This window comes from Arvicanthis niloticus, chromosome 12 (genome assembly GCF_011762505.2).
Source record: "Arvicanthis niloticus isolate mArvNil1 chromosome 12, mArvNil1.pat.X, whole genome shotgun sequence".
NCBI classification, from domain to species: Eukaryota; Metazoa; Chordata; class Mammalia; order Rodentia; family Muridae; genus Arvicanthis; species Arvicanthis niloticus.
Window position 1 is genome coordinate 76,722,562 of NC_047669.1, and position 25,704 is coordinate 76,748,265.

Here is a 25,704-nt window from a genome sequence, read left to right on the forward strand (position 1 = left end):
GGCTCTCCTGGGGGGTAAGACTCCACTCATCAGAAACTACACACTGTGGATATTTGAATTCATTAAGGAAAGCCTAAACTGAAGGAGCTCCTTGCTCCTCAAAACCAACTGCCTGGGAATGTGTGGTCCACAGGGGCAGCAGAACCTGGCAGAACTCTGCATTGTACTGGTTCTAAAGGCAGAGATACAAGACCAAGCGCCATAGAGAACAGCTGAGGCTGGGCACTGTGTGGCAGGGCTGGAGTCCCTGTGCCCCGTGAGGCCACTGTATGAAGCCTCTATTGCAGTGGACCCTGGAGCTGTCAAGATCTAGGAGTGTCCATTAAGGAAGCTGCTGTGGGAATGGAGCCACCAAAGCCCAAGAGGTACATTGCAAGCTCCCACTGCTGGAAGCTCCCACTGCTGGGCGTAGAGCTGCAGGGTTTGGTATCCACACTACTGAGCTTTGAGTTTGCTTTAGTTTCACTGTTCCTAAGCCACCGCTCTTCCCTTCTGGAATAACAATATTTCCTCAGTACCATGGCAGGTTATGACTCTACACCTTGGTTTTGAGTTTATAGTTCACAGTGAAGAGACCATGGACTTCAAAGTATTGGGACTTGTAAAGACCAGGGGGGCCTTTTACAACTTGGACTGTATTTTACATTATGAGATAACAGACCTTGGGAACATGAAAGGAAGGTTATCTCTTTAAAGTGATGTGTCTGTGAGTCAAGTTGACAGGGGATGGAGTTGTGGTGGTCAGTTTTAATTGTCGATTGACACAATCTAAAATCACCTAGGAGGAGAAGGTCACTTGAGGACTGTCTGGATCAAATTGGCCTATAAGCATTATCTGTATAGGACTGTCTTAATGTGGGAAAATCCAGGCCACTACTGGTGGAACCATTCCCTAGGTTTCAGTCCTAAAAAAAAAAAAATCAGCTGAGATCAGGGATGTGTGCATTGGCTCATTTCTCTGTGCTCTGTGGATGGGGATGTGGTTAGCTACCTTAAGTCCCTTCCTCAGTTTCCCTGCCATGATGCTTCCTAACCTGGAGGTGTGACTGTGATATGCCATTTCCCTCCTCTAAGAGGCTTCCATCTGAGTATTTACTCACAGAGATGGCGATGAAGCTTAGACACCCAGGGCATCCTTGAACTCACTATTTAGCTGAGGCTAAGCTTGAATTCCTGACCCTCCTACCTCTGCCTCTCAGCTGCTGGGATCGCAGAAGTCCAGCTTCATGCTCCATCTTACCCTCTCTTTTTAAGTGCCTCATGACCGGGCCCGTCAAAAATACAGAGGCAGACTGTGGTGAGAGCAAGGAGGACTGTTAAAATCAGCTGACCCTAGATGAGTCCATTGTCATATAAGGAACTGTCACTCCTCATTTGCCATGTTTCCACAGGGAAGGTTCTTACGGCGCTCATGCTGGCTCTCTCCCACGGGAGGAGATGAGACCTACCCTGAAAGACCTATTCTGTCTCTGTCTAGGAATCTGTTTTCTGCCCTGTGTCTGAGTAAACATAACAATGAGGGCTGCAATGTTATCATTCTACCGCTACAGGTGAACTATGTTCTCCTACTGCAGCCATATATATTTGTCCATTTGTCTGTCTGACTCCGGGGTTGATAGTGAATACGACCTGGAGGCAGGGCCTTCCCAGTGTGAGCTGGCCTCCACCTCTGACAGCAAAAAGTAGATCGGTGAAGACACCAAGTGAACACAGCCCATGTGTGAGAGAGTCTCTTTACTAATGTTGGGTACAAGCAGCTGGTACTGTTGGAACCCCCTGCTTTCAATGAGTGTGCTCTGTGCTCTGTATCAGAGGCACCACCAGCCAGCCACTGTCCCATGCTAAGACTGGAGGATGGGATGGGGAAGTGGGAGGGTTGTGTTTCGTTTCCTGTTGATAACTACCACCAGGCAGGCTTCTGACCAGAATTCCAAGACATGGGAGTGCACTGAGCTGACAGCCTGGGAAGACTCTCCTAGGCTGGCTTAGGGAGGCCATCAGAATTTTGAAGCCTGGAAGGTGCTCAAGTGAGGTAGACTGATTTTCTAACAATGTCTCAGAGCTTCAAGTTCACACATAAAAGATAAGAGATGAGAATATTCCATAGTGTTATTGTGCAAGTTAAATTAAAAGGTTCATGTATACATGTTTTGCCCATATCTCTGTTACACACACACACACACACACACACACACACACACACAAAACAGCAAAAACTGGTCTTAAAGTTCAGAGGAGGGAAATGATATCCATCAAGAAGTTCCTTTCTGGGCCTGGCATCTTCATTCATGTATTCCTTAGACTGGAGATCAGCTCTTCCCATGGTACCAGCAACCCAAACCCGTTTTGATGTAGTAGCTTCAAATCTCTGACTTGATCCTACAGCCTGAGAACCTGTGGCATGGCCTGCAGCCTTGGTCTGGAACTATGGCCTGAAGTTGTGGTCTAAGAGCCATGTCCTGGAATCACAGCCTGCAACCATGACCTAGAACCACACACACAGCATAACAACCAGAGCCCGGAACCACAGGAAAGGAGCGGACACCTCACTTTCTCTTTTCCCTTTATCCTTAACAGAAAAAAGCTTAGAAGTTACCGCCCACCCACCTCCAACCTTTCCACTTGTAGCCCTTCCAAGAAAGAAAGAAATTAACTAAACTTACTTAAAATTTGTTTGTATCAGGGCCGAAAGACGTGACTCAATAGCTAAAAAGTCTTCTATACAGGCATAAGTCCTGAGTTCATATTCCCAGCAGCCATGTAGAAATGCCGGGCATGGAGGAAAGTATCTGCAATTCAGGGTAAGGGAAGCAGAGGCCGGGGTGGGGGTCGGGGCGTGGGGCATGCTGGGGAAGCAGAGATGGGCCGATCCTGGGGCATGCTGGGAAAACAGAGGCGCCTGAGGCATGCTGGGAAAACAGAGGCGCCTGAGGCATTCTGGGGAAACAGAGGCGCCTGAGGCATGCTGGGGAAACAGAGGTGGGCCCATCTTAGGACGAGCTGAGGAAACAGAGACAGGGGTATCCTGGGGCTGGTTAGCTAATCTAGCCACAAAAGGTTTAGTGAATAAGCTGTCTTAAAAGTTAAGGTGAGAGGAGATTGAGACAGACATCTTGACATCAACATCTGGTTTCCACGTGCACCTGAACACACAAGTGCAGACGCCCGTGCATACACACACATTCGTATATGCATGTACATATGCACACATGCACATACACACCTCATAAAACAATCACAAAGTTGTCAACCTCTCACAGCTTGCTAGTCAAGATACCGGACACAACCTCTGACCTGCACCCCTCCTCTCTTACTCTCCACCTCTGGAGCCCTCATAGGAAGCCTGCCCTGGCTCTCAGTCAGCCTCCTCTGCCAACTTGGAGGTGGAAACGGTTAGTCTGCAGAAGGGCTGGGAGTCCCTGAGGCAGGCTGACACTCTTAGCTGAGCCGTATCTAATGCTGAGCAGGCTGTGACTGACAATCCCCTCTCCGTGCCCTCACACAGCACGGTTGAGGTTATGCATGGGTGTCTCCGGAGGCAGGCGGGCTTCCTGCTATGAGGGAGAGGGTTCGGTGGCCCTATAAACAGGCTGCTTCTGTCCTTTACCTGGGCCCTGCTCCTCTGAACAGGCAGAGCCGTTCTTCACACCAATCAGCAGATCGGGTTTAGGCCAGTTGCACAAAAAACCACCGGAGCACATACCTGGTAACATCCCCAAACCTCTAATGTCTAACTAAGCCTTCTGGTTCAGCCATGCACACAAGTTACTACTGTCGGGAATTGTGCCAGCCCGGGGCGTGGTTGACACCTGTGATCTCACTCCCAAGATGCCCTTTACAGTGGCTTTTAGGCTCCGGTGAAGGTGATCAGTGCGGAAGTTGGATGGCAACATACAATAGCTTGTCTCTGACCTCGGGAGAGCCAGACCAAGGGCTTAACCTGTAAAGCAGTTTTAAATAGCTGCCCTGTGGAAGGCCGCCCATACATACCTAAAATGATCAACCTGCAGAGGAAAAACTGATTGTGATCCCCTACCCCACCCCCACTTATGCCTGTAACACAACAGCTCAGGGACTGTGGAGGAAGAGGGGGCAGAATGTGAGAGACAGATGACCAGACTGTCTGCTGTGAGGCAGTGTCTTCTAGATATCACAGGGACACTGCACCTATGCAGTCTCACCAATATGGCTGCCTAAGCAAGACATACACAGTGACCATACCTGTGGACATCCAACATGGATGGGGCAAAGCTTACAAGACCCCACCTCTAGGTGAACAGCTACAGGCAGTAAATGGTGGCTGAGAGAGGGGGAGACCCGACTTCTCTAGTGGCGGGGCAGACAGCCTTAAACATGTGTACATATGAACAAGACTAATTGGACTCACCAGTGTGCATGTGTGTGTGTGTGTGTGTGTCTGTGTGCATGTGTCTTTGTGTTTGTATGTTTGTGTATGTGTCTGTCTGTGTGTCTATGTGTGTCGGTGTGTCTCTGTGCCTGTCTGTGTATGTCTGTGTCTGTGTGTGTATGTGTGTGTCTGTGTGTGTGTTTGTGTATGTGTCTGTGTGTCTGTATTTGTGTGTCTGTGTGTGTGTCTGTGTGTGTGTCTCTGTATATCTGTGTGTGTGTGTGTGTGTGTGTGTATGTGTATGTGGGGTGAGTTGGGACAGAGGAAAGAGTGGAAATTGAGCAAATACACTACTCATAAAATTCTTAAAAACAGAGCAAATACAATAAGCATTAAAACAAGTTTCATAGGAACAGCTGGAAGGCATAATTAGATGACACGTGTTTAGCGTCCCTTCTGTGGCTCTGGTAAAATGCTCTCACCAAGTGCAGCTTGTGGAGGAAAGGCCTTACCTAACTTACACTCCAGAGCAGTTCTTCAGCATCCAGGAAAGTCAGGGCAGGAAGTCAAGGCAGGAACCGGAAGCTGGGATCACTTGTTACTTAATGCGTCCGTGGCTTCAACCAGGGAACTCGCTCATAGTCAGAGTTCAGCAGAAACCATGGAAGAGGCTGCCTGCTACCTTGCTTGTAGATCCATGCTTAGCTGGCTTTCTTACACAGGCTCGGACCACCCGACCAGGAACAGTGATACCCTCAGTGGTCGGAGTCCTCCTGTGTCAACTAACAATCAAGCACAGACACACCCACGGGCTAATTTGATCTGGGCAGTCCTTTAACATAGACTCTCAGGTGACTCTCGACAGTGTCAGGGTGACAGTTAAAACTAATTAGGAGAGGAGGTAGAGAGATACGAGCTTAGGATACGAGTGCTCACCGCCCACGCTGAGGACAGGGGTTCAGTTCTTACCCACACAGTCTCTAACAACTATCTCCAGATCCAGGAGATTGAAAACCCTCTTCCAGCCTTCACAGAAACTGCACACATGATGCACACACACACATATACAGGCAAACACCCATATACATAAAATACAAATACATACATAAAAAACTAGGAGGCAAGGTTGTGCCTGGTCTGTATGTGGATCCTTCCCTGCTGGCTCTAGGTTTTGCCAGCATCTCTGCTTCCACAGCCTGTCCACGTGATGCTTTCCAGTCCCACATCTAGGTGTTTGTGTTAGGGTGGGATCCCAGCACATGTCTGACCTACCTGTGAGTCTTGTGCAGAACCTAGAGCCTGTTCATGCTGAGCCAATGTCCTACCACCAAGCTACACCTCCATTTGACAGAATCTGCTTAAGGGAGGAGGGACTGGGTTTTATGACTTCAGTCTATTCTTGGGGGGGTCAGGTGGGGAGTTAGGTGGCCATGAAAGTGTCTCCATCACAGTGACATGGCAGCCAGAAGTGACTATAACCTCAACCCCAGTGACCAGCTTCTGCCAGCCGGCTGCACTTGCAGTCTGTGGTATCTCTCTAGCCTGGTATTTACAGAGCAGACCGTGCTCTTTGCACAGCTGCAGCACAGCCTGGCCTCAGCTCTGCCGTGTTTCAGTTCCCTCCCCAGCATGCAGAACTCCGCCATGCACACAGCATCTACCCTCGGAGCTGTTCGGGATCTGGCTTTCAAGGGCGGGCGAGTCAACACCAACCATTCAGAGGGGTACTCAGAGGGACATAGATCCCGACAAGATGTCATCTGGAACCTTCCAATATGCAACCGTGGGGTGAAGTGAGGGTCAAGTCTTGACTGAGGCTGGGGATTGCATCCAGTACAGAGTCCCAAAGATCCTTGATGACATGTCTTGTCAGGAGATGGCATTCACACAAGGGATACACCGAAGGAGAGGGAGAGACAGTGAGGGGAGGAGGGCATACCAAAGCCCCAGAGAAGGCCTTGGAGACTGATTAGCACAGACACAGACCTTAATCTTGACTATTAGTTCAAGTTGGTTGAAGACTCACCTGTTCCAGAAAACCAGTACTGCTGTGTAATCTCAAAAATCGAATAGTTGCTTAGGCTACTCCTGGGGCTTGCTAATAACCCAAGTGTGCAGGCGGCAGAGAAGAGGGCTGTGCGGGACCTAACTGAGAACATCTGTTAGGATTGAATCTAACAACTGGGCTTGCTTCTATAATTTCACTAACAGTGGGGTCTCAAAAGGGGGGAGGATTGAGTAATTACCCAAATGAATTTGTACTTGTAGGTTACACAAAGAACGTAGGTGCGCCCAACTCTGCACTGCAAAACTAAATCTCTCACCTCTTCCCCCCAACCCCAGGACCATGTGGCTCCTCCCCCAGGACCACATGGATCACCCATCCCTGCCCTAGCAGCCAACACTGGCCCTCTGTGGTCTTTTCTCCTAAGGAGATGCAGGCCATCTACCAGCCTTTCACCAGCTGCTGCAGAATGACTGACATCTGGACTCTTCTCTATCCTGCAATGAGAGCGTCTGAAGCTTTGGTAATCACACCCTACCGAGTTCGCAGACCGTTGCCAAAATGCACAGTGCAGGGGGTTGGCGAGTGCACTGAGTCACAGCCAAGAGATTACAAAGTGCAAACGGAGTCCTGAAACTACTATGACATGAAACAGCCCATTTAAAAACGGACTCAGGCTTAGACGAGGCCTGGGCCTGCTGCTCCTGGCAGGTGGCTTGGGCCACACTGCCATAGCACCTTGGGCCAGGTGGGTGGCCTTTGTGACATGAAGAAGACAAGAGATGTCCAGAGAAATTGATGTGAGGTCATAGACAATACAGTGCATGTGAAGGAGAGCTGGGAAGGTCACCCCAGGACTGAGAGGGTAAGGTCAGAGAGTCAGTGTAGCCGGGGAGTCCTCAGAATAAGGAGCCAAGTGGTAACCTCGGAAGCTACACCTCAGGGCTTTACTGTGTGTGTGCGGGGTGGGGGGGTGCACACGTGTGCATACATGTATATGTGTGTGTGCATGTAATTGTGTGAGTGCACACATGCCTACGTGTGTGTGCACAAAGGGGTCAGAGAGTAAATAACCTTAGTTGTTAGTCTTCAAGTACCTTCCACAGTTTTTTGAGACAGGGTCTCCCATTGGCCTGGAACCTCACAAAGCTAGGCTAGCTGGCCGGTGAGTTCCAGGGATCCATGTATCTTCCATCTCGACACAGATGGTATTTCAAGGGTGGGCCACAACACCCTACAAAGCTTCAAGCCATCAATCTCAGGTCCTCATGCTTGCAAGCAAGAGCTGTAGTCACCGAGCCACCTCTTGGCCCTTCCCTGATGCTTTGTAACAAGAAACTGCAGCTCTCCATGACTGATGTACTGATGATGACAAAATCTGGCTTAACAATGGCTTGTTCATCACTCAACAAGAATCTCATGATCATGACAATAAGCTGGGTGACTAGTGGCCAGTGCAGAATGGAATTCCTCAGTGACAGCCTCAGCTGTAGAGGTCTCTTTACCTGCTCTGAGCAATCATGGAGGCCCTTGGGTGAAACCTGTGCTCTTTCTGTATTGCTTGAAAATGAGAGAGAGCTCGTGGGAGTCAGGAGGTCCATGCTGCTTGTGTGCTTGCATAATGCCCCATCTGTATAACTCATCTGTCCATATTCTTGGACAAACTAAGACTGTAACACAAACCCCTAAGAGTCAGCAAAGTTTCTGCTAGGCAACTGTTCATCAACAAAGAAGCACAAATGGAGACCACGCCCACAGACGGAGACCACTCCCATTCTGGTTTGCCACGAGAGGCCAAGCTCATTTTTATTAACGTACATTCTGCATTCTAAGAACTAGTAACTTCATATTGTAAACATTAAGCATTACAGAGTTAAAATTCAAGGCCACATCATATGTTTGATTGTCTCTTTTGTGTGTGTGTGTGTGTGTGTGTGGTGTGTCTTTGGCTGGCCGAGGTCAACTCGTAGTGTATAAATGCATAAGTTATATAATTATTATATAAAAAGAAGAAAAAAACCATTGACTTGTAGACTTCGTTCTGACAAACGCACAGCGTTCGCGACTCATTAAGGAAAACTGGAGCCCACCTACCCACAATGCCTGTGTGGTCTCTGACCAAGGTGGCTACCAAGGTCACCTCTCAGTGGCCCCCGTGAAGGACGAAGCCTCCACCAAATGCTGAGGTTCTGATTTTTTTTTTAAAATATCGGACAATTCCAGTTATGATTTCCTTTTCACAAAGAGACATATTTTTGGTTCTGAATACTACTGCTTCCAGTCCTCCACAAATCTGTGTCCTTGTAACACTGACAGTATCAAACATCTCTCTTGACTGATGCTCTTTGGTCCCAAGATGTCTTATATTCAGCTGTGGTGGCTTGAGCAGCTACCTTCTATTCCTTTACTCTTGCTCCTCCTCTTCCTCTCCCTCATCTTCCTCTCCTCTTCTTACCCACTCCTCTTCTCCCTCTTCTTCTCCCTCTTCTCCCTCTTCCTCCTCTTCCTCTCCTCCTCTTTCTCCTCTACTTCCTCCCTCACCCCCTCCTCCTCTACCTCTTCCTCCATTCCATAATCCCATACTCACAACAACGTGCACATCCCCCGCCCACCCACACGGCTCACATTTCCGGTAATACTGAAAAGGAGAAGAGTCCCTGGGTCAGCTTCACAGTTTGACAGAGCTGTCAGCTCTCTATCACATGGAATGAATCTGATTTCAACGAAAACAGCAAATGCCAGCCAAGAAAGTCCACAGCCATTGTGGTCTGTGGGGGGGCTGCCATTTTATTCATTCATTCATTTATTTACTCATTTATTTATTTATTTTTGTCTTCTTCTTTGGTTTTGATATGGTTTGTTTTCAAACACAGGTAGTTTCCCTTCAAATGACATCATACATGGTGTGTTAGGCCAAGACTGATACTGTTCTATTGCTTTCACTGAATCCTGGTAGGCACAAGCAAAGTCCCACACTCTACAGTTTGTACACTAGTTAAGGCCACTTCCTCGGGGAGTTTTTCTCATGGGTCATGCTTCTCTACATACAATGTCTTTGACGAGGGTGGACCACAGGTTATATGTCCACGTACAGTCTATTTTGAGCTTCTTCTATTTCTGTAGTAATACTTGGGGGGTGCCCACCCTCCCCTGCGAGTCTTTGGTTTTCTTTCCCTGGCTTCCTTCCCCAGCTCTGGCCAACCATTTCCATTCCTCACGAGGCACTTTTGATTTGTGTTCTCTGAGTTTGTGGCGACCGCTAGGCGATTGTACACTGTTGGGAAAGGCCTCCATCTGGTCTCTAGTAGTAGGTACCCAGGTGAGAGGGCATATGGCCGGCTGGGAGCCTAGTGTTCGGGTAGATGCCCCCAGTTGGTGAATTCCAGTATGGGTTCGGGCTAGCAAAGAAACTGGAAGAGGTGACTGGGAGGGCTGGAGGGTGGGGAGCCACGAAGTTCATCTTCTGGGGGTGGGCGTGATAGGAGCCCATGTACGGCAGGTCGGAGGGGTACTTGTACAGGGATGACTCAGGGGGGTGGGGCTGCAGGGCCTGGGCGATCCCGTGGAAGTCAAACTTGTAGGCGTAGCGTTTCCCATGCACCTTGGTCATGATGTTTTTGTCGTAGTAGTAGCGGAGGGCGCGGCTGAGTTTGTCATAGTTCATGTTGGGCTTGCTCTTTCGCTCCCCCCAGCGCCGAGCCACCTCGTCTGGGTCTGTCATCTTGAACTCCCCGTTGGTGCCTTCCCAGGTGATGCAGTTGGAGTTGGAGCTGTCAGACAGGAGTTCGAGCAGGAACTGCCACAGCTGGATCTGGCCACTACCTAATCATCAGGAGGAACACAAAGCCAGTGAGGATCAAGGTCAGGAGGTTCACTCCTCAATGAAGTCCACCATTGAGGAGTGAACCTCCTGACCAGGTCTATTCCCCCAACCCAGACCCATCTGTCTGCTTCTGTGCTGTTGCTACTTCGGACTCTTGGCTCCTCATTTATCTAGAGAGCGAACCTTGACTGAACAGGAAATGCCCCACACCCAGACATTCCAGACCACACTGATGAAGGGGACTACAGGACACGCTGATTCTGAATGCTGCTTGTGCCCCACAGATGCTTAGGAACCAGGCTAGCACATGATGGTTCAGCTTCAAGAAGTCTGAGAGGCTGCTTAGAATTCCTCCTGCCCAATGCCGCTTCCTCTTGAGAACAGACACTTAAGGAGCCATCACTTGGGTGTCCTTATCTCTGGCTCCACTTCCAGGATGCTGGACCTCGTATGCCAGTCCCTGGTCACTCTCACACTGGCCTCACAGACCCAAGTTCTCCATGCACACACACACACACACACACACACACACACACACACACACACACACGTGTGCATGGAGAACACACACAGGGCAAAGTTCGGCAGGTTTCCTTCTACTCTGAAATCCTTCAAAGAGCCCCCAGGTCATGCTGTTTTCAGGGGAATGAATGATCCACTTTTTCCCATTTTGTGAGGCGGAAAAAGGTCATTCTGTGGATGGCAATAATGGCCTGCCACCATTTATATTGGCTGGGTAAAACAAAATAACAAAAGTCAGATTTAGGAAATGAACACCTACAAGTTTGTGGAAAAGCAAATAGAGAATGGAAGTAAACACTGTTATTCCCAACAGAAGATCTGGCGTGCGCTCAGATGGCAATTCTGTCAGAACTTTTCCTAGGACAGAATTGACCTGCTCCACATGAGGAAGTTTGGAAAAAGAGCTGGCTGTGTTTCAAACTAAGATCACCCATTCCCAGTCCTGGGCCAAATGCACCAGGACCGAGACCCATGTACCTCAGTGTTTCTAAAAGACAACAGGCTATGGTGGAACTCTTTGAAATTAAAGAGACCCTGGCTCGGTCAAAATGAGCAGTGTGTGTGTGTGTGTGTGTGTGTGTGTGTGTGTGTGTGTGTGCCTGCACCCATGTTTGTGTCTGTGTACACATGCATGTGCTTGTTCATGTGTGTTGATGTGTGGGTATGTGCTTGTGTGTATATACATGTATATACTTGTTTGTGTGTGCATGTGTGTCTGTGTCTCTGTGTGTGTATGTTTGTGTCTGTATACACGTGCATGCTTGTTCATGTGTGTAGATGTATGGATATATGTGCCTGTGTCTGTGTGTATACTTGTTCATCTATGGGTATGTGTGTGAGTGTGTGTGTGTGTGTGTGCATGCATATAAAGGTAAGATAGACATTTGGTTATGTTGCCCTACCTTGCTTTTTAAGACAGGCTCTCTTGATGGCTTGGAGTTTACCATGCTTAGGCTGCCTGGTCTCTGAGCACAGAGATCCATCTGCCTGCATACCCACACCACTGGGGTTATCACTGTTCACAACCACACTGAGGTCTTTGTATTTGTTCTTTTGTTTGTTTGCTTGTGTTTGTAACACAAGCACCTGACCGACTGAACTATGTCTCTGGCCCTCACTGACTGAATCATGTCTCTGGCCCTCACTGACTGAACCATGTCTCTGGCCCTCACGTCTTCTCCGTCAGAGAAGTCTGGGCATATCATTCTAGCCGCCATGTTACACAGCTCCAGGGGATCTTGGGTTTGCACAGAGAATAGGTGGGCTCTGCACCAGGCCTCTCCTGTGCTGCTCTGCTTTGTCCTCTGCCTTCCCACTTCTCCAGAGAGCTACCCTTGGCTGGACAAGCATACATCCACACCTAGATACTACAGGCCAGATGGACAGAGGGAACTACAGAACACTGCAGTTCTGTCTAGCGTTTGTGCCCCGAGTGATAGTTATGTTGGGTACTAGGAGGAAGAAATTATGCGACGTGTATTTTAGTTTCAAAGTGAGTGGGAGGCAGATCTCTCTTCCAAGACTCCAGGGACACGGCCTTGGCCTCATTACCAGAAAGATTATCTTTTATATTATCATAAGTAATATAACAGATATGATCAATGATCAGATTAACTTTGACTGTCACTCATTCAGGGAACTGATGGAATGTGGAACTCAGCTGTGAACTCACTTTATCTGGCCCTTCCCACCAGCCCCCTGCCCTGTACACTGCCCAGTCCCTGTTCCTACGCGGGCTTCATGGAAACGTATGTCTGTGTATCTAACAGCACCGTGAGAAAGGTCAGCCTCTTCCGACGACGATGTTATGGAAAGGGTTGTTTTCAGTCAAGCGACACATTTGTGATGTATTAACAGCTTGTAGCTTGTCGGAATGGCAGCCTACGCTGTCACAGAGCGACGCATGTGAGCCGTTCTCAGTCGACGGCTGCTGCCTCCCACGTCTCATTAATATGCATTGGAAAACATAAAGGACGGAATGAGAGAGCCATATGGTTTTGGTATATACATTGTAACCTGAGGATTAAAACTTGAGAAGAGAATTCCACAGATGACCTGGGAATAGGAGAAGCTGTGGGTTTTGGATTTAACAGTCTAACATATGCCTCACTCCAAACATGGACAGTTGCTGGAAAATAAATATTTAGAGTCAACTTCCTCCCACAGCGAGAGAGCCACCCTACAGGTTTCGTACAAATACACAGAACAAATAACACTTGGTATCTGTTCAAACATTGGCATCGTCTTTGGGAATCTCTCCCTCAGCCACTTCCCTTATGAGCATGTGTAGGAGGGAGGTGGGGGGCAGGGGGAGAGCGCCTCCTCTCTCCCTTGCTTCTGAAGAGCCAGAAAACATGCAATCCCTACATACATGGCAGGGAGCTCAAAGCATGGAGGACAGATGAGCTCACGTTGCCCTAGGCTGTTTTACTTATTAGCTAGGGAGACACAGGGCTCGGGGCTGAGGACAAGCCTGCCAAGCCTCCCCAGAAGATCTCTAGAAGCAAACTCCATTGGCCTCCGAACGTGAAAATGGAAAGTAGCTGTAGGAACCAACAAATGCTTACGTAAACACTACAAACAGCAGCAAGCAATGGGTCGACCTCCAAATCATTCAGGCCACACACATCCTCACCGAGCAAGAATTCTCAGGGGTACTGAGGGTGGGGGTACTGAGAACTCATCACCAGGTAAGTTAAAAGAACTACTGTTTACCAACAATTCAAAGGCAATTTATTAAATTGCCATGACCGCCTGGACGGTAACATTCACGGTGTGATACAGGGGCACATTGTGAATACAAAGTGGAACCCTGACACAAGTATACTGGGGGGTCAGGGGGTCACTCGCCAGCCAAACCAGTAAGAAAAGACAAGATTGTAGCTGGGAGACAGCTCAAGTTTTTGAGCTCGTCCCACACAAATGTGAGGACTGGAGATAGATAGAAGCCACATAGGTACCAGGTAGGCACAGTGGCTCGTCTGTAATTCCAGAGTCAGTCTTTCTCAGTGACAGGCAGGAAGTAGCCGAAAGCAATTGACTATCCAGAACTACCACACTGGCCAGGCAGAAGCTTGTGTTGGGCTTGTTTTCGAGATTGGACATTCATTCCGAAGCTGACTGGGGCTAGACACTATTGTCGATGCTCACATGTGACAGTGTGTTTAATCCTTGGTAATTCATGTTTAACTCACTGGAGTGCTTAGAAAAAACAGGGGTGTAGGATAGGATGGACTTTTATGCCAAGGTCAGCAGAGGTCAAACTTCAGGCTACTGTTTGTCCGACATAGACCAGTACTCAAGCCATGTGCCTACAGATGCCTCCGCAGCCTGCTGGTCCTTCCTAGGCTGTCCTCTCTTGGGCTTACAAATTGTTGGGCACTTGCCTGAATGGACCAGATTTTCATGCCCTAACAACTGACAAATCTTCTCTGAAATGGCTCTGTCCCTTCGAAAGGAGCTGGATGCATCATCTTACGGAATGCCTAGCCACCGGACAGAACTCAAGAGAAACTGTTCTACAGGAAGGAACTTGGAGTCCATCCCAGGAGCTCAGCAATCGGCAGCTCTGCGGGAATGTAGGGGGCTGGAGGCTCCTCACTGATTCATGAGGTAGGGATGCCAGGACACACCTTTCTCAGCAGGAGAGGCAAGTGTTCAAAGCACACATCAGATGCATATTTGGGGTGGAGATGTGGGGAGGTCCCCACATTGACATCAGCTTGTGCATGCACATTCAGGGCATGTGTGTGATAAATGACTCAGTAGTTAAAGGAATTGGCTGGTCTTCCCTTAGCCATGCTGGAACAGCTCACAGCCACCTATAACTCCAGTTCAAGGAGACCCAACACCCTCTTCTGGCTTTTAAGGGGGCCTACATATAATCATGGTGCCCTTGAACTCACAGGACACATATGCTTATAGGCTTTTTTTAAAAAAAATCATATTGTATCATAAAAGTCTTTTCATTAAAAATGGAAAAAAATATTTTGAAGAAGGTTCCACATGATGCTCAGAAAAAACCCAATAATGCATTCCCTTTACACACACACACACAAACACACACACACACACACACACACACACATACACAAACACACACACACACACACACGTATGTATTCCAGTTTGTCCAAGGTACATTTCAATTCTGCAGTGTCTTTACTTGGTTTCAGTCTGGGAGACACACCTAGACACGAGAGCAGAGTAGAGAAGACCCCGCTGTTACTGTATAGAAACACCTAGACACGAGAGCAGAGTACAGAAGACCCTCGCTGTTACTGTATAGAAACACCTAGACATGAGAGCAGAGTACAGAAGACCCTCGCTGTTACTGTATAGAAACACCTAGACACGAGAGCAGAGTACAGAAGACCCTCGCTGTTACTGTATAGAAACACCTAGACATGAGAGCAGAGTACAGAAGACCCTCGCTGTTACTGTATAGACACACCTCGACACGAGAGCAGAGTACAGAAGACCCTCGCTGTTACTGTATAGAAACACCTAGACACGAGAGCAGAGTACAGAAGACCCTCGCTGTTACTGTATAGAAACACCTAGACACGAGAGCAGAGTACAGAAGACCCTCGCTGTTACTGTATAGACACACCTAGACACGAGAGCAGATTACAGAAGACCCTTGCTGTTACTGTATAGAAACACCTAGACACGAGAGCAGAGTACAGAAGACCCTCGCTGTTACTGTATAGACACACCTAGACACGAGAGCAGAGTACAGAAGACCCCCGCTGTTACTGTATCAGGACCTGTGTGGCTGCTTACGGTTTTTAGTGCTTGTTTTATGAAACTAGAGGCTCCAGTATTTGGTGAACAAAAGCTTACGTTTAGTGAATTGTTCCTCGATCTACTGATATGCAGCGCCAGCCCCTTTAATTCTCTCCCAGTGAGCTCTAGTTTGCCTAAAGCAGCTTTCTGATTTCCTTCCTTCCTTTTCTTCCTCTTCTTGCTCTTAAGCCTTATCCTCTTCCTCCTCTTCCTCAGGCTCATCCCTCCAACCTCAACAGCTGTACAACTAAATAAAAGTGCCCACGGCTCATGCTCCTCAAAGCTTCCCTTCTCCCTTCAAACTTCTCTTCCAGAAGTGTAGAAAAGGAAAGCAAGATCAGACTTCAAAAGCAGGTCCCAGATTGAGCCTCCTTTCTATTTGAGTGTGACCCAGGGAAAATTCCTTGACACCTCAGGGCCCCTGACTCCTCTTCTATAGGACAGAAATAACAATGTTCTGGGCCATGCAAAGTCTGGCGGAAACCTCAGGCGTAAACACGCCCTGTGAGTGGGCGCTCCATGGAGTGTGAGCTTCCAGCTTGATATTTCCCGGCAAAGACTGGTGTTCCCGGAGCCTGGAGCCTCCAAGTGTGTCTTTCTAATCTAATCTGAATGGTGCCATCAGACAAGCCTTTCCAAAGCCTAGTTATCATCACCACCACCAAAAGCAGCCATGCAAAATCTTCATGTGTGTGTGCGCACACACGTGCATTCACATGTGCACATGTGCAGACACACCTGTGGAAATGAGAGAAAATGACGTTGGGTGTCCATCTCGCCTTGCACCTTGTCTGTGGCATCTGTTCTTCACAGCTGTATATGCCAAGCTGTTCCAGTGAGCTCTTGGGGATTCTCCCAGCTCTGCCTCCCCTCTTGCAACAGGAGGACCAGAAATACACATTCGTCCTACATATCTGACTTTTATACGGTGTTGGAGATTCAGACTCAGTCCTTGCAACCACACAGTGAGCACTCTGTGCACAGGACGGTCTCCATAGTCTTGTAGCCACGATGGGCATAAGAGCAGCAACCACACGGTTACGCATGAGCGGCTGAGAGGATCACAAGTGGGGGGATCCTTGGAAGTCCTGCCACTGAATGACTCCATGGGCTATGAAACATTGTATCTGCCTGTGCCCTTCTCTCTACTAGGTGACAGTGCCTGAGGTGAACTGTATCTATCACCCCAGAGTGACAAGCAAACAAGGTGCTGGTACCCAATATATGCACTGGGCTAAAATGATGTCAAAAAACAAGTCTCCCCGTTTGCAGGGCTGCTCAAAACATGTTTACTGAATTAATCAGCAATAATCACAATTTCATGGCAGGCTCGGTTGCTCAACAATGATGGTATTTCACATTCTCAGAGTATGGATTTTCTCGTGGGGATGTACACGATGAGAGCATCTACATTTTTGTGTTTTCCAAGCCCTGTTTGGCTTGGGGTTTGTGAAACAGAAATTCCAGTCTGTACTTACAGCGTGGCTATGACATCTTGGCATCGAATTTACAGCTGAGAATATGAAGCAGATGCCACAACACCCTGAGATTCCTGCCAGCGCAGCTGGTTCTGATCTGAATGCTAACAAACAGAGCAAGCTAGCTGGCGCCCACCGACCTGTTTGGACAGGTGAAGTAGGGTCACGGCCAGGTATGTATTAAGAGCCTGTTTTCTCCCTGCATCTGATTCAGAAACACATTATCATGGATGACCACAATTGGACTCTGATGGCCATTAGATTATCCCTTTAAAACACCAGTTATTGAATCTCCTTGGTAACAGGTTGGAACCTGTCCCTTAAAATTCATACACTGAAAGCTGAATCCCTAGTAGCTCCTAGTAATCCTTGTTTTAGAGACAAGCACTTCACAGAGGTGATCAAAACAGACTAGGTCCACCAAAGAAGCCCATATTCCAGTGTGACTGGAAAAGTCTGAGATGTCTGAGTCTGATCTTCAAAACTGAGAATTCAAAAAGCCAAGCAAGTCAAGTAGCATGTCATGAGGCAGAAACAGGTTAGATCCCCAGGGCTCACTGGACAGCTGGCCTAGCCTGCTTGCAGAATTCCAGGCATGAGAGAGCCTGTCTTTTAAAGCAGAAGAGGTAGATAGTGTGGTATTATGGATGGATTGTGGATGGATTGATACCCTAACACCAAAGGTTATCTTCTGACTACCACATACATGAGCAAACACACACACACACACACACACACACACACACACACACACAGGGAAGTCTGGACAGAGAAGCATAGAGAGTAATGACAATAAAGAAAGCACAGGGAGATGCTGCCCATCTAGAAACCACCAGAGCGGATCCCTTCCTCACAACTCGGGAGCCTCCTCCTGCTGGCCTTCAGCCTCTAGCCAATCCACAGAGTTACTAAGTTACTAAGCAGAACTCAGGCTGTTACTTTGTTGCACTAACCCCAGAGAAACATTATAAATTCAATTAGGTTATAATCTTCCTTGCTAAGCTAAAGTCTTAATTTATAACCGGATCCATTCTTTCTATGAAGGTAAATAAAATAGTCCAGTGAGATGAGAGCTGAAAGCCAAGTTTCTCTAGTTGGAGAAGTTTCTCATCAGTACAAGTTTCTGAAATGGTTCCAAATTCAAAAGTAACTGTAGAATAGCAGATCACAAGTGACGACTCACCTGGGTTAGCAAGGCGGCTACTGGTGGGTCCCAGGATCTGGTAAGGATCTATGGTTGAAGAAGATAAGTCAGGCTGCCAGACAGAACTATGCACAGAGGTGAAAATGTTCTTACCCCCCAAATCCCTGCCTTTACCTCCCACACAAGGTAAGGTATCACACAGGACCTCAGAAGAATTTCTTGCTGGAAGCATCCTTGAGGTCTGATATTCCCACTACCAACCACAGTCCCTATAACCCAGGATCTTAATGGGGCAAAGTTGGACCTGAGGCCATAAGGGCCAGGCCAGAGTGTTCAAGGTCAGCATCCCACTGTCTTTTCACCTTAGACGTGACAGACTTGACATTAGGATGCACACCATTGATAGTCAAAGTAACAGAATTCACAGTTCCCCAAGGCACAGCCTTCATGTAAAGTGAATGATTCACCCATGTTCAACTTAATGGTTTTAGAGGAGTTTTAGTAAAAATCTCAGGATTTTAGTAAAATCCTTCCAACTGAGAAGCTACTGGTCTAGAACTCATTTTACATACATAACAGTTATGAAGTTCATTTTAAAGGGGACACGTTTTAGAAACTCCTGTCTGTGCCTGTAACCATTTTTAGGGTTCCCAAGATGGTTTCTGAAACACACCTAACTGAGGACGCTGGTCTTCAGTTTTGGGCACTGCAGAGGGAGATGGCTGAGCAGCTGAAAAATCCAAGAATAATTAAAAAAAAAAAAAAGACAATTAGCAACAATTCAGATTGGGCCACACATCTTTGATGTCATTCACTTTATAATCAATTAACTGTCAAGATAGTAATCTTATTCTACAAGAAGCATTTGTGGTAAGAAGAAACCGCCCCCTCTAATGAAATCAAATATAAACATTCTAAAATGTTTCCAATGATTTAAACAATCTAATGTAGCCATTGCTTCTAAACACAATAAAAAGAAACTTGAGCTAGCTTACAAGGGCTACGGTGAATGGGGAAAGCGCCAGGGAAGACTAAAGCCAGGGAAGACTATAAAGCCAGGCAGAGCCACAGGGAAGGAAATCAGCAATTAGCTCATCAGTATGTTTCATCTCCTGAAACCACTTTGTCCACAATGAGAATTATATTTCTTTTCATTATAAAAGTAGGTTACATCTCAAACAAAAAGACTCCTTGTGCTTAAAGATTACATGTGTTTTATCATGAATGGAAGGGGCCCTCTACATGTTGGAACTATTGAGATTATATTTTATCCTGCCTGTAGTCACCCCTGCCTTGGGATATACAGATCAAGACTGGACTGAGCCTGTACCTTTGGACTGAGGGTTGGGTTGGCTGTGGCCGGTCCAGGCTGATCTCCTGGGAGGCTCGTAAGGTAAATCTGTAAAAAACAAATACATGGACTAAAAACCAATTACTTTCTATGAGAGATTTGTTTCTTAGAATAAATAACAGAATAAAAATTCAAAAGCGATAAAAATATCAACTTGGGTTTTACCTATAGTTTGCGCTTCGCATATTTCATGTAGCTGTATTGTTTAGTTTTCTAGAATTCTCTCCTCCATTTAGCTGAAGACTCTCATTGGTAGATTCTCCTAGACCTTGCTTGCTGACTCTGTGTTGTGTGTGTTACACATATATTGTAGATATGTAGTTATGCATGCATGTAGAGGCTAGAGAGGCCAACCTTGGACACTGTCCTTAACTGTCATCTATTCACCTTGCTGTTTGAAGCTGCTCTTGTCACTGGGGCTTTGGGGCTCATCTGGGACTCACTGATTTAGCTCAGCTGACGAGACACATGTCACTGAGTGCAGACATGGAAACTTGGGATCACTCAGGTCTCCATGCTTGCATTGCAAGCACTTCACCAGCTGAGCCATCTCTCTGGCCCTTTCTGTGGACTCTCCTAAAGCCTTTTCCTGTGAGGAGAAATCAAGATCACAGGACAGCGTCTCTTTCACAGCCTGACTTATCCTAGGACCCACTGAAGTCTATGCTTTCATCATCTTCAGAACTCGTCCAAGCCAGAACCCACGACAGGGCCGTGAAGGTATGGATTCTTGCCTGGATCACCCCAAACCCAGTGGTGACACTCATGCTCCTGTCTTCTGCACTTCTCTTAGAGATGAGAACTGCTCCCTTATCCCCCAGCAAGCTGCTTCCCTGCACTTCCCTTCATTTCCCCTTGATAATCTTCTCCATTTATATTGTTGGTCTTAATTGGTCCAGTTGTTTTTCTAGGCAAAAGGCCCCTCTTTCTCATTTTCTAAGAAGATTTAGTATCTCTCTAAGATGAATTGCATAAAAAAATTCAAGACTTTCTGAAATAATCGTCCTACAACACATCACCAGCGACCCCGAGTGCAAGCGCGTGCCACACTAAGTATTTATATACCACATCACTTGTGCCACAGATTCTCAGCACATTTGCAAATTTAATGACTGCATCTCTGCGGTCTCAGGGTAGCTTCTGCCACTAATAACTAAGCATTTATGCCACTTCAATTTTCTTTCATAAACATATCCCAGAAGCATTGTTTCTTCCACTCTTATTAACCATAGATATGTGAGCGCTTTTGCTACATGCAATTCTGTTACATAGCCATTCCAAATCTGGGAAGTAGAGGCAGGAGAATCAGCTTAGAGTCTTCCTTGGTTATGTAGAATTTTGAGCTATCCTGGGCTGCATGGGATGCTGTCTCAAAAAAGACCTGGGCATACTGGCACTTGGGAGGCTGAGGCAGGAGGATTACCCTAAGTTCAAGATCAGTCTGGGCTGCAGGGTCAGACTCTTTCTCACAACAAAAGCAGAATATTAAATTAATTTAAAAACAAAACTTCCTTGGTTGATGGGTCTCAGTTCAGAGTCTCAAATGCCACTCTAGAGGCCCCAAAAGCTGCAGCCCCATACTCCAGGAGGCTTGCTTCTGCCAACACCAGGGGATGACTGTGGACCTCTCACTCAGAGGACAGAGTGGTACAGTTATTTTGGGTCTCTCTTTAAGCAAATCATTTAACCTTATTTAAAATGGGCAATCTGATGAATCAGCTTTCAAAGGACCCCACTATGTTGCATCATGTGCGTCCCCTTCCAATGTTCCCATCCCAGAGAGAACAGCACGAAATCCAATGCAGAAAGGCCTAATTCAATCAGCCTGTTTGGCTGGAAGCATCACCACTCGTGTGGTCTGTGAAATTCTACCCTCCTGGGCTTCGGAGAGTTCGGCAGTTTTCCTTTTTAAAACTCTGCCATTGCTCTCTCCTCTCAAGGGCATGTCTGTACTCTGGGACCTTCAGTTTTTCTAGAGTTGGGAGGGCATGTGGGAACGAGATCTGTAACTGTGATCAATTTACAACTAAGTTTTTTCTTACATCTCTGGGAACATTATGAAAACAGATCGTCAACCTGTTGCAGTTTTCCTTCTAAAAGTGGGGGTTGGGAAGAATTCAGTGAGATAGCTCAGTGGGCAAAGAGGCTCGCTTCCAAGTCTTATGACCTGAGTTTGATTGCTGGGACCTGCATGGTAGATGAAGAATGTCAACTCTGCTAAGCTGCCTCTGACCTCCACTTGAGGTCACATTCCTAAAACACCCATCCCCCAAACACATAAAATGTAATAATATCTATTTTTCAAAAAGTGATTAGCTAGAGTTTTATTACAGAAATAATTTTAGGCAGAATAGCCAGCACGTGAGGTTTCCCACTTGGTTCAGGGGTACACAGACACATCATCAAAGGCCCAATTCCCAAATGAAAGTCGGGGTATCACAGGAATGTCTCCTAGATCCCTGCTTCTTAAAGTGTAGTCAGTGGAGCATCAACCAAAGATGTGCATGAGGACTGGGAATGCAGACTCTTACCCTGGACTTACAGACTAAAGCCAGAGGTTTGATGAGGCCCCAACCACTCACACACATGCTAATGTCAGCAAAAGCTACCTCAGAAAGATTTCCACGACTCTTCTAAGAATTCTCAAAGATAATGACTTCAGGAATGCTATCCAGACTAGGTAGACATACCTATAAATATATAACTGTCTAGCATGGAAGGTTCTAGAGGGACTTACTGGGCCTGAGGTGGAAGAACACAGGCAGAAGGACCAGAGAGCTAAGAGTTTGTCAACTGCCACCCAGAAAAGCATAGGTCATAAAGTGTGGCTGGAGAAGACACTACATAATCATGCTAGAACTAATGTTTGGAAGCTCTTTATCCACAAACTCCTTGGAAAGATGGATAACCATGTTCCTCCCTTCCCTTGGAAATCACAACCACCAGACGGCTGAGTCTAATCCTCAGCCAAGTATTTGGGATGTTTGCCTGGACAGTGATTAGCATGTTCACAAACACACTGCCTTGGGAGATACGCCGGTCTTGTTTGCTTTCAAGAGAGTCTATGCCAATATTTCCTTATCAGCTACCGGCCACACGCTGTGATACTAAAGCCCCCTCCCGTGGGAGGTGACCTTGGGAAATGCTGACCTTGGACATTTCTGGGGATGAGGGACAATCGGGGTGGTGTCAGAGCCAGCACTGCATATATACATCTACGCCTGACTGCTAAGACAATCACTACCCATGAACCTTTGCTACTAATTCTGATAGAAGGGCATAGGGTTTTTAATAAATTACATATCTTACATTTGATTTTGGTGAGCAACTCAATGTCCACTTCTTTCCTTTTGAGCTATCTCTGTCACACATTTGTGCACAGGGGGGCCACTTTCTGGCTGGCATTCACCCTGCTATTGTAGCTCTCAAAAGCGATTGCAAAAACAGGAGCCTTATTAAAGCAATCCCAGAGGCAGCTTGGGGTGGCCACAGAAGTACGGTGTATACCACGATTCATATGGAAACAACAATATGGAAGCACAGAGGCAGAGCTCATCTGGTGTAGACACACACACAGCAGCTCTGTGAGCTTTCTGGGAGCTAGGATCCGTTTCTGATTCTGTATGAGACCTTTCTACCACATTCTTTCTAAAGCACCAGAGAATCATCCTGACGAAGCCTCCCTTCCTGATGGGGCTTTCCATCTACAGTGGCCGCCCCAGAGTCACTTGCATTTTAAAGGACCAGGACTTGGCTCTTGAAGCACTCTCCCTCATTCTGCAGAACCTACGCTATGTCTACAAGGTGTCTCTGGTGATCCCTTGGGGGAAGGAAGGGGATCAGAAGGAATGGGCAGGCCTCTCATGCACTTGAAGCTAATGAAAGAGACAAAGTAGGAAGGCAGTTACTGTGTGGAACCAATCTATAAAGCTCTGGGAAACAGAGGAATTTTTAGATCCAGTCTTAGAGTCACTAACCTGCATTCTCTTCTTTATCCAGATCTTTCTAAATTTTTCTTTAAGTTTATATCAAACACATGGAGAGCGTGTCGGTAGATGATGGTTGTGGGGTTTTAACTATGCTTGCAAATCTCTGGGGCTGTTCAGGAACTTGGGACAAGCCAAGAATAAGCCAACTGCTAAGGTCTGGGTTTACATAGCACCTGACTGAGGTGTGCAGCAGCTGGGGGCTCACATGGCTCAGTCATGTTCAGTAGCATCTCCTTTCAAGGTTCCATGGGGGAATCCCCCAAAAGGCACTAGCTTCAAGTTCACACTCTACTTAAGGCTGTGTATAGAGCTTACATGCTCTACTTACTTCTGGTACCATGCATGGCTTGTACTGATCTATATGGCTATCATAGAGGAGGGACAGAATGGCCTACATGATGTCTCCCAGGTACTAGACTAGATTTCCTGTGACCATCTCGTAAGAGGACAGTCTGGGTAGCATATCATAAGGTCATATGCTACCTTATAAGGCAATGTGGCTAGCACCTGTCTCTGCTCTTGACACTTTAGCTTTAGACCTTAAGGGTCTGTGGCTTCGAAAGATGACTCAGGAGGAGAACAGTTTGTCCAGAGGAGCTGGAGAGAAGAGTTTTGGGGTAACAGAGCCTGAGAAATGCAGACAGCATCCTGAAAGAATGACTATCAAGCCACAGAACACAAGGATGTGATGTCCCAGCATCCTAGCAGAGGGACACTCCAGATGTTTACTCAAGAAGGTGAGAGGAAGAAGCTACAGTGTCAGTCTAGAACTTTGGGAAACAAAGTAACAAGTGTGGAAAGGGATGGACCAGACAGGAAGGCAGGAGGGGGAACTGAGCCCATGGGTCACGACCTGCAAGGCCACAGGGTTGGACAGCCTTACCTAACCCTGAGCTGATGCCAGAAGGACAGCCACACAGCCCTTGAATAAGTAACCCCTTGCAGATGCTGGTCATTAAAAGGGAAAGACTGGGGTGGCATCTCAGATGTGGGTGATGGGAGGCAGAAGGACAGGAGACGAGGAGGGAGGAGGAAGCATCTGGCAGGAAGATTTGAGGCCAGCAAGTGTGAGCAGAGGTAACCCACAGAAAGGATGAGAAGACCATCTCTAATATCTCAGGAAATAAAGAAGTCTTGTCAGGTTTTCTTGCAGGGAATCTGTGGTGAGACAGCCCCAGTATAGGAAAGACTGGGAGGGAGTCTACATGGACTAATTAATCACCTAGGAGTCCGGCTTGCTCTGGGGTCAGCTCTGGGCACTTACCAGCCACTGTGTACAGTGCTAAGAGAGACAGTGTAGATAAGGATGCATAAGGAATAGGAACACCAGCCTTTGTCACCAGACTAAGAAGCCTCCTTGCCTGCTCTGCAGAGGGGCTGTCTCTCTGTGCCTTTCGGAGTCTTTCCTAGCCTCTGATAAAGTCTTTCTCCGTCGGCTGATTCTTTGTCTGCTGTGTATGAGACCTCCCTCGCTGCCGCTGCCAGTAGCACTCCCTGCCTTTTGATTTCTTAATTGGTGAAGAAAATGAACCTAGACAGTAACAGCACCACCCTGTGAGCGCTACAGACAGAGTCCCCTGTCCTGTCTCGCCAACCTGTTTACCACAGTGGCTCACACACCCTGGCCTTGAAACTCAGCCAGCAGCATTCCCGAGGTGACTTTAAACAAACTTAATTTTTAAATTGACTAATTAATCTTAAAGGCCAGATGTTCCTCAGGGAGCTTTTATTTATTTTTAGCTCTGGGTAGAAGCATTTTTTTTTTTAAATGTTCCCAAATCATTCATGCCCATTTACAGGCTCCCTGGTGTGGCACAAGATGCATGTGTAGGTGGCATGTTCAGCAAGTTCTGGTGCAGGAAATGGAGGGTCCCTCTGCTCCTCTTTCTTAATGCTCCTGGTGGTACTCTTGGGGCTGCTGAGTTTGGGGCACACACTGGGTCTGGTCCATTACTTTATAGAGCTCTAACATGACAGAAGACTTAAGAGGACTTTGGGGCAATTTCTCATGGTTTCTGGGAACAACAAAGCAGGCTTTCTCAGGTCACAGATCACTAGCCCGACATCACTGTGGTGGCTTTGGAGCAGGGGTGAGGTGTGAAGATGCCCAGGAAGTGACCCTGTGGCCACCATTTAGCCAGCTCCTAGCCCTACTGTATTTTCCTTGAAAGAAAGATCTCCCAAGCCTGGGACCAGACCAGCTAGACTCATGCAGTCTGGCCATTCAAAGGTCAAGGAGGGGAGGCATGAGCTGTG

The 25,704-nt window shown here is 47.3% G+C and overlaps 1 protein-coding gene across 5 annotated transcripts in view; it reads right to left on the reverse strand.

The window, feature by feature from the left end:
- Positions 1-8,127: 8,127 nt before the first annotated feature.
- The window catches only part of Erg (ETS transcription factor ERG), a 156,156-nt gene continuing 138,579 nt past the window's right edge, over positions 8,128-25,704 (reverse strand). For all 5 annotated transcript variants that reach the window (XM_034515162.2, XM_034515160.2, XM_034515161.2 and 2 more), the window contains 4 exons: positions 19,439-19,507; positions 18,782-18,838; positions 18,148-18,195; positions 8,128-10,175 (listed from right to left, as the gene is read on the reverse strand). In XM_034515162.2, coding sequence (XP_034371053.1) covers positions 9,655-10,175; positions 18,148-18,195; positions 18,782-18,838; positions 19,439-19,507 — 695 coding nt within the window. In that variant the 3' untranslated portion in view covers positions 8,128-9,654. The remainder of the gene's footprint in view (positions 10,176-18,147; positions 18,196-18,781; positions 18,839-19,438; positions 19,508-25,704) is intronic.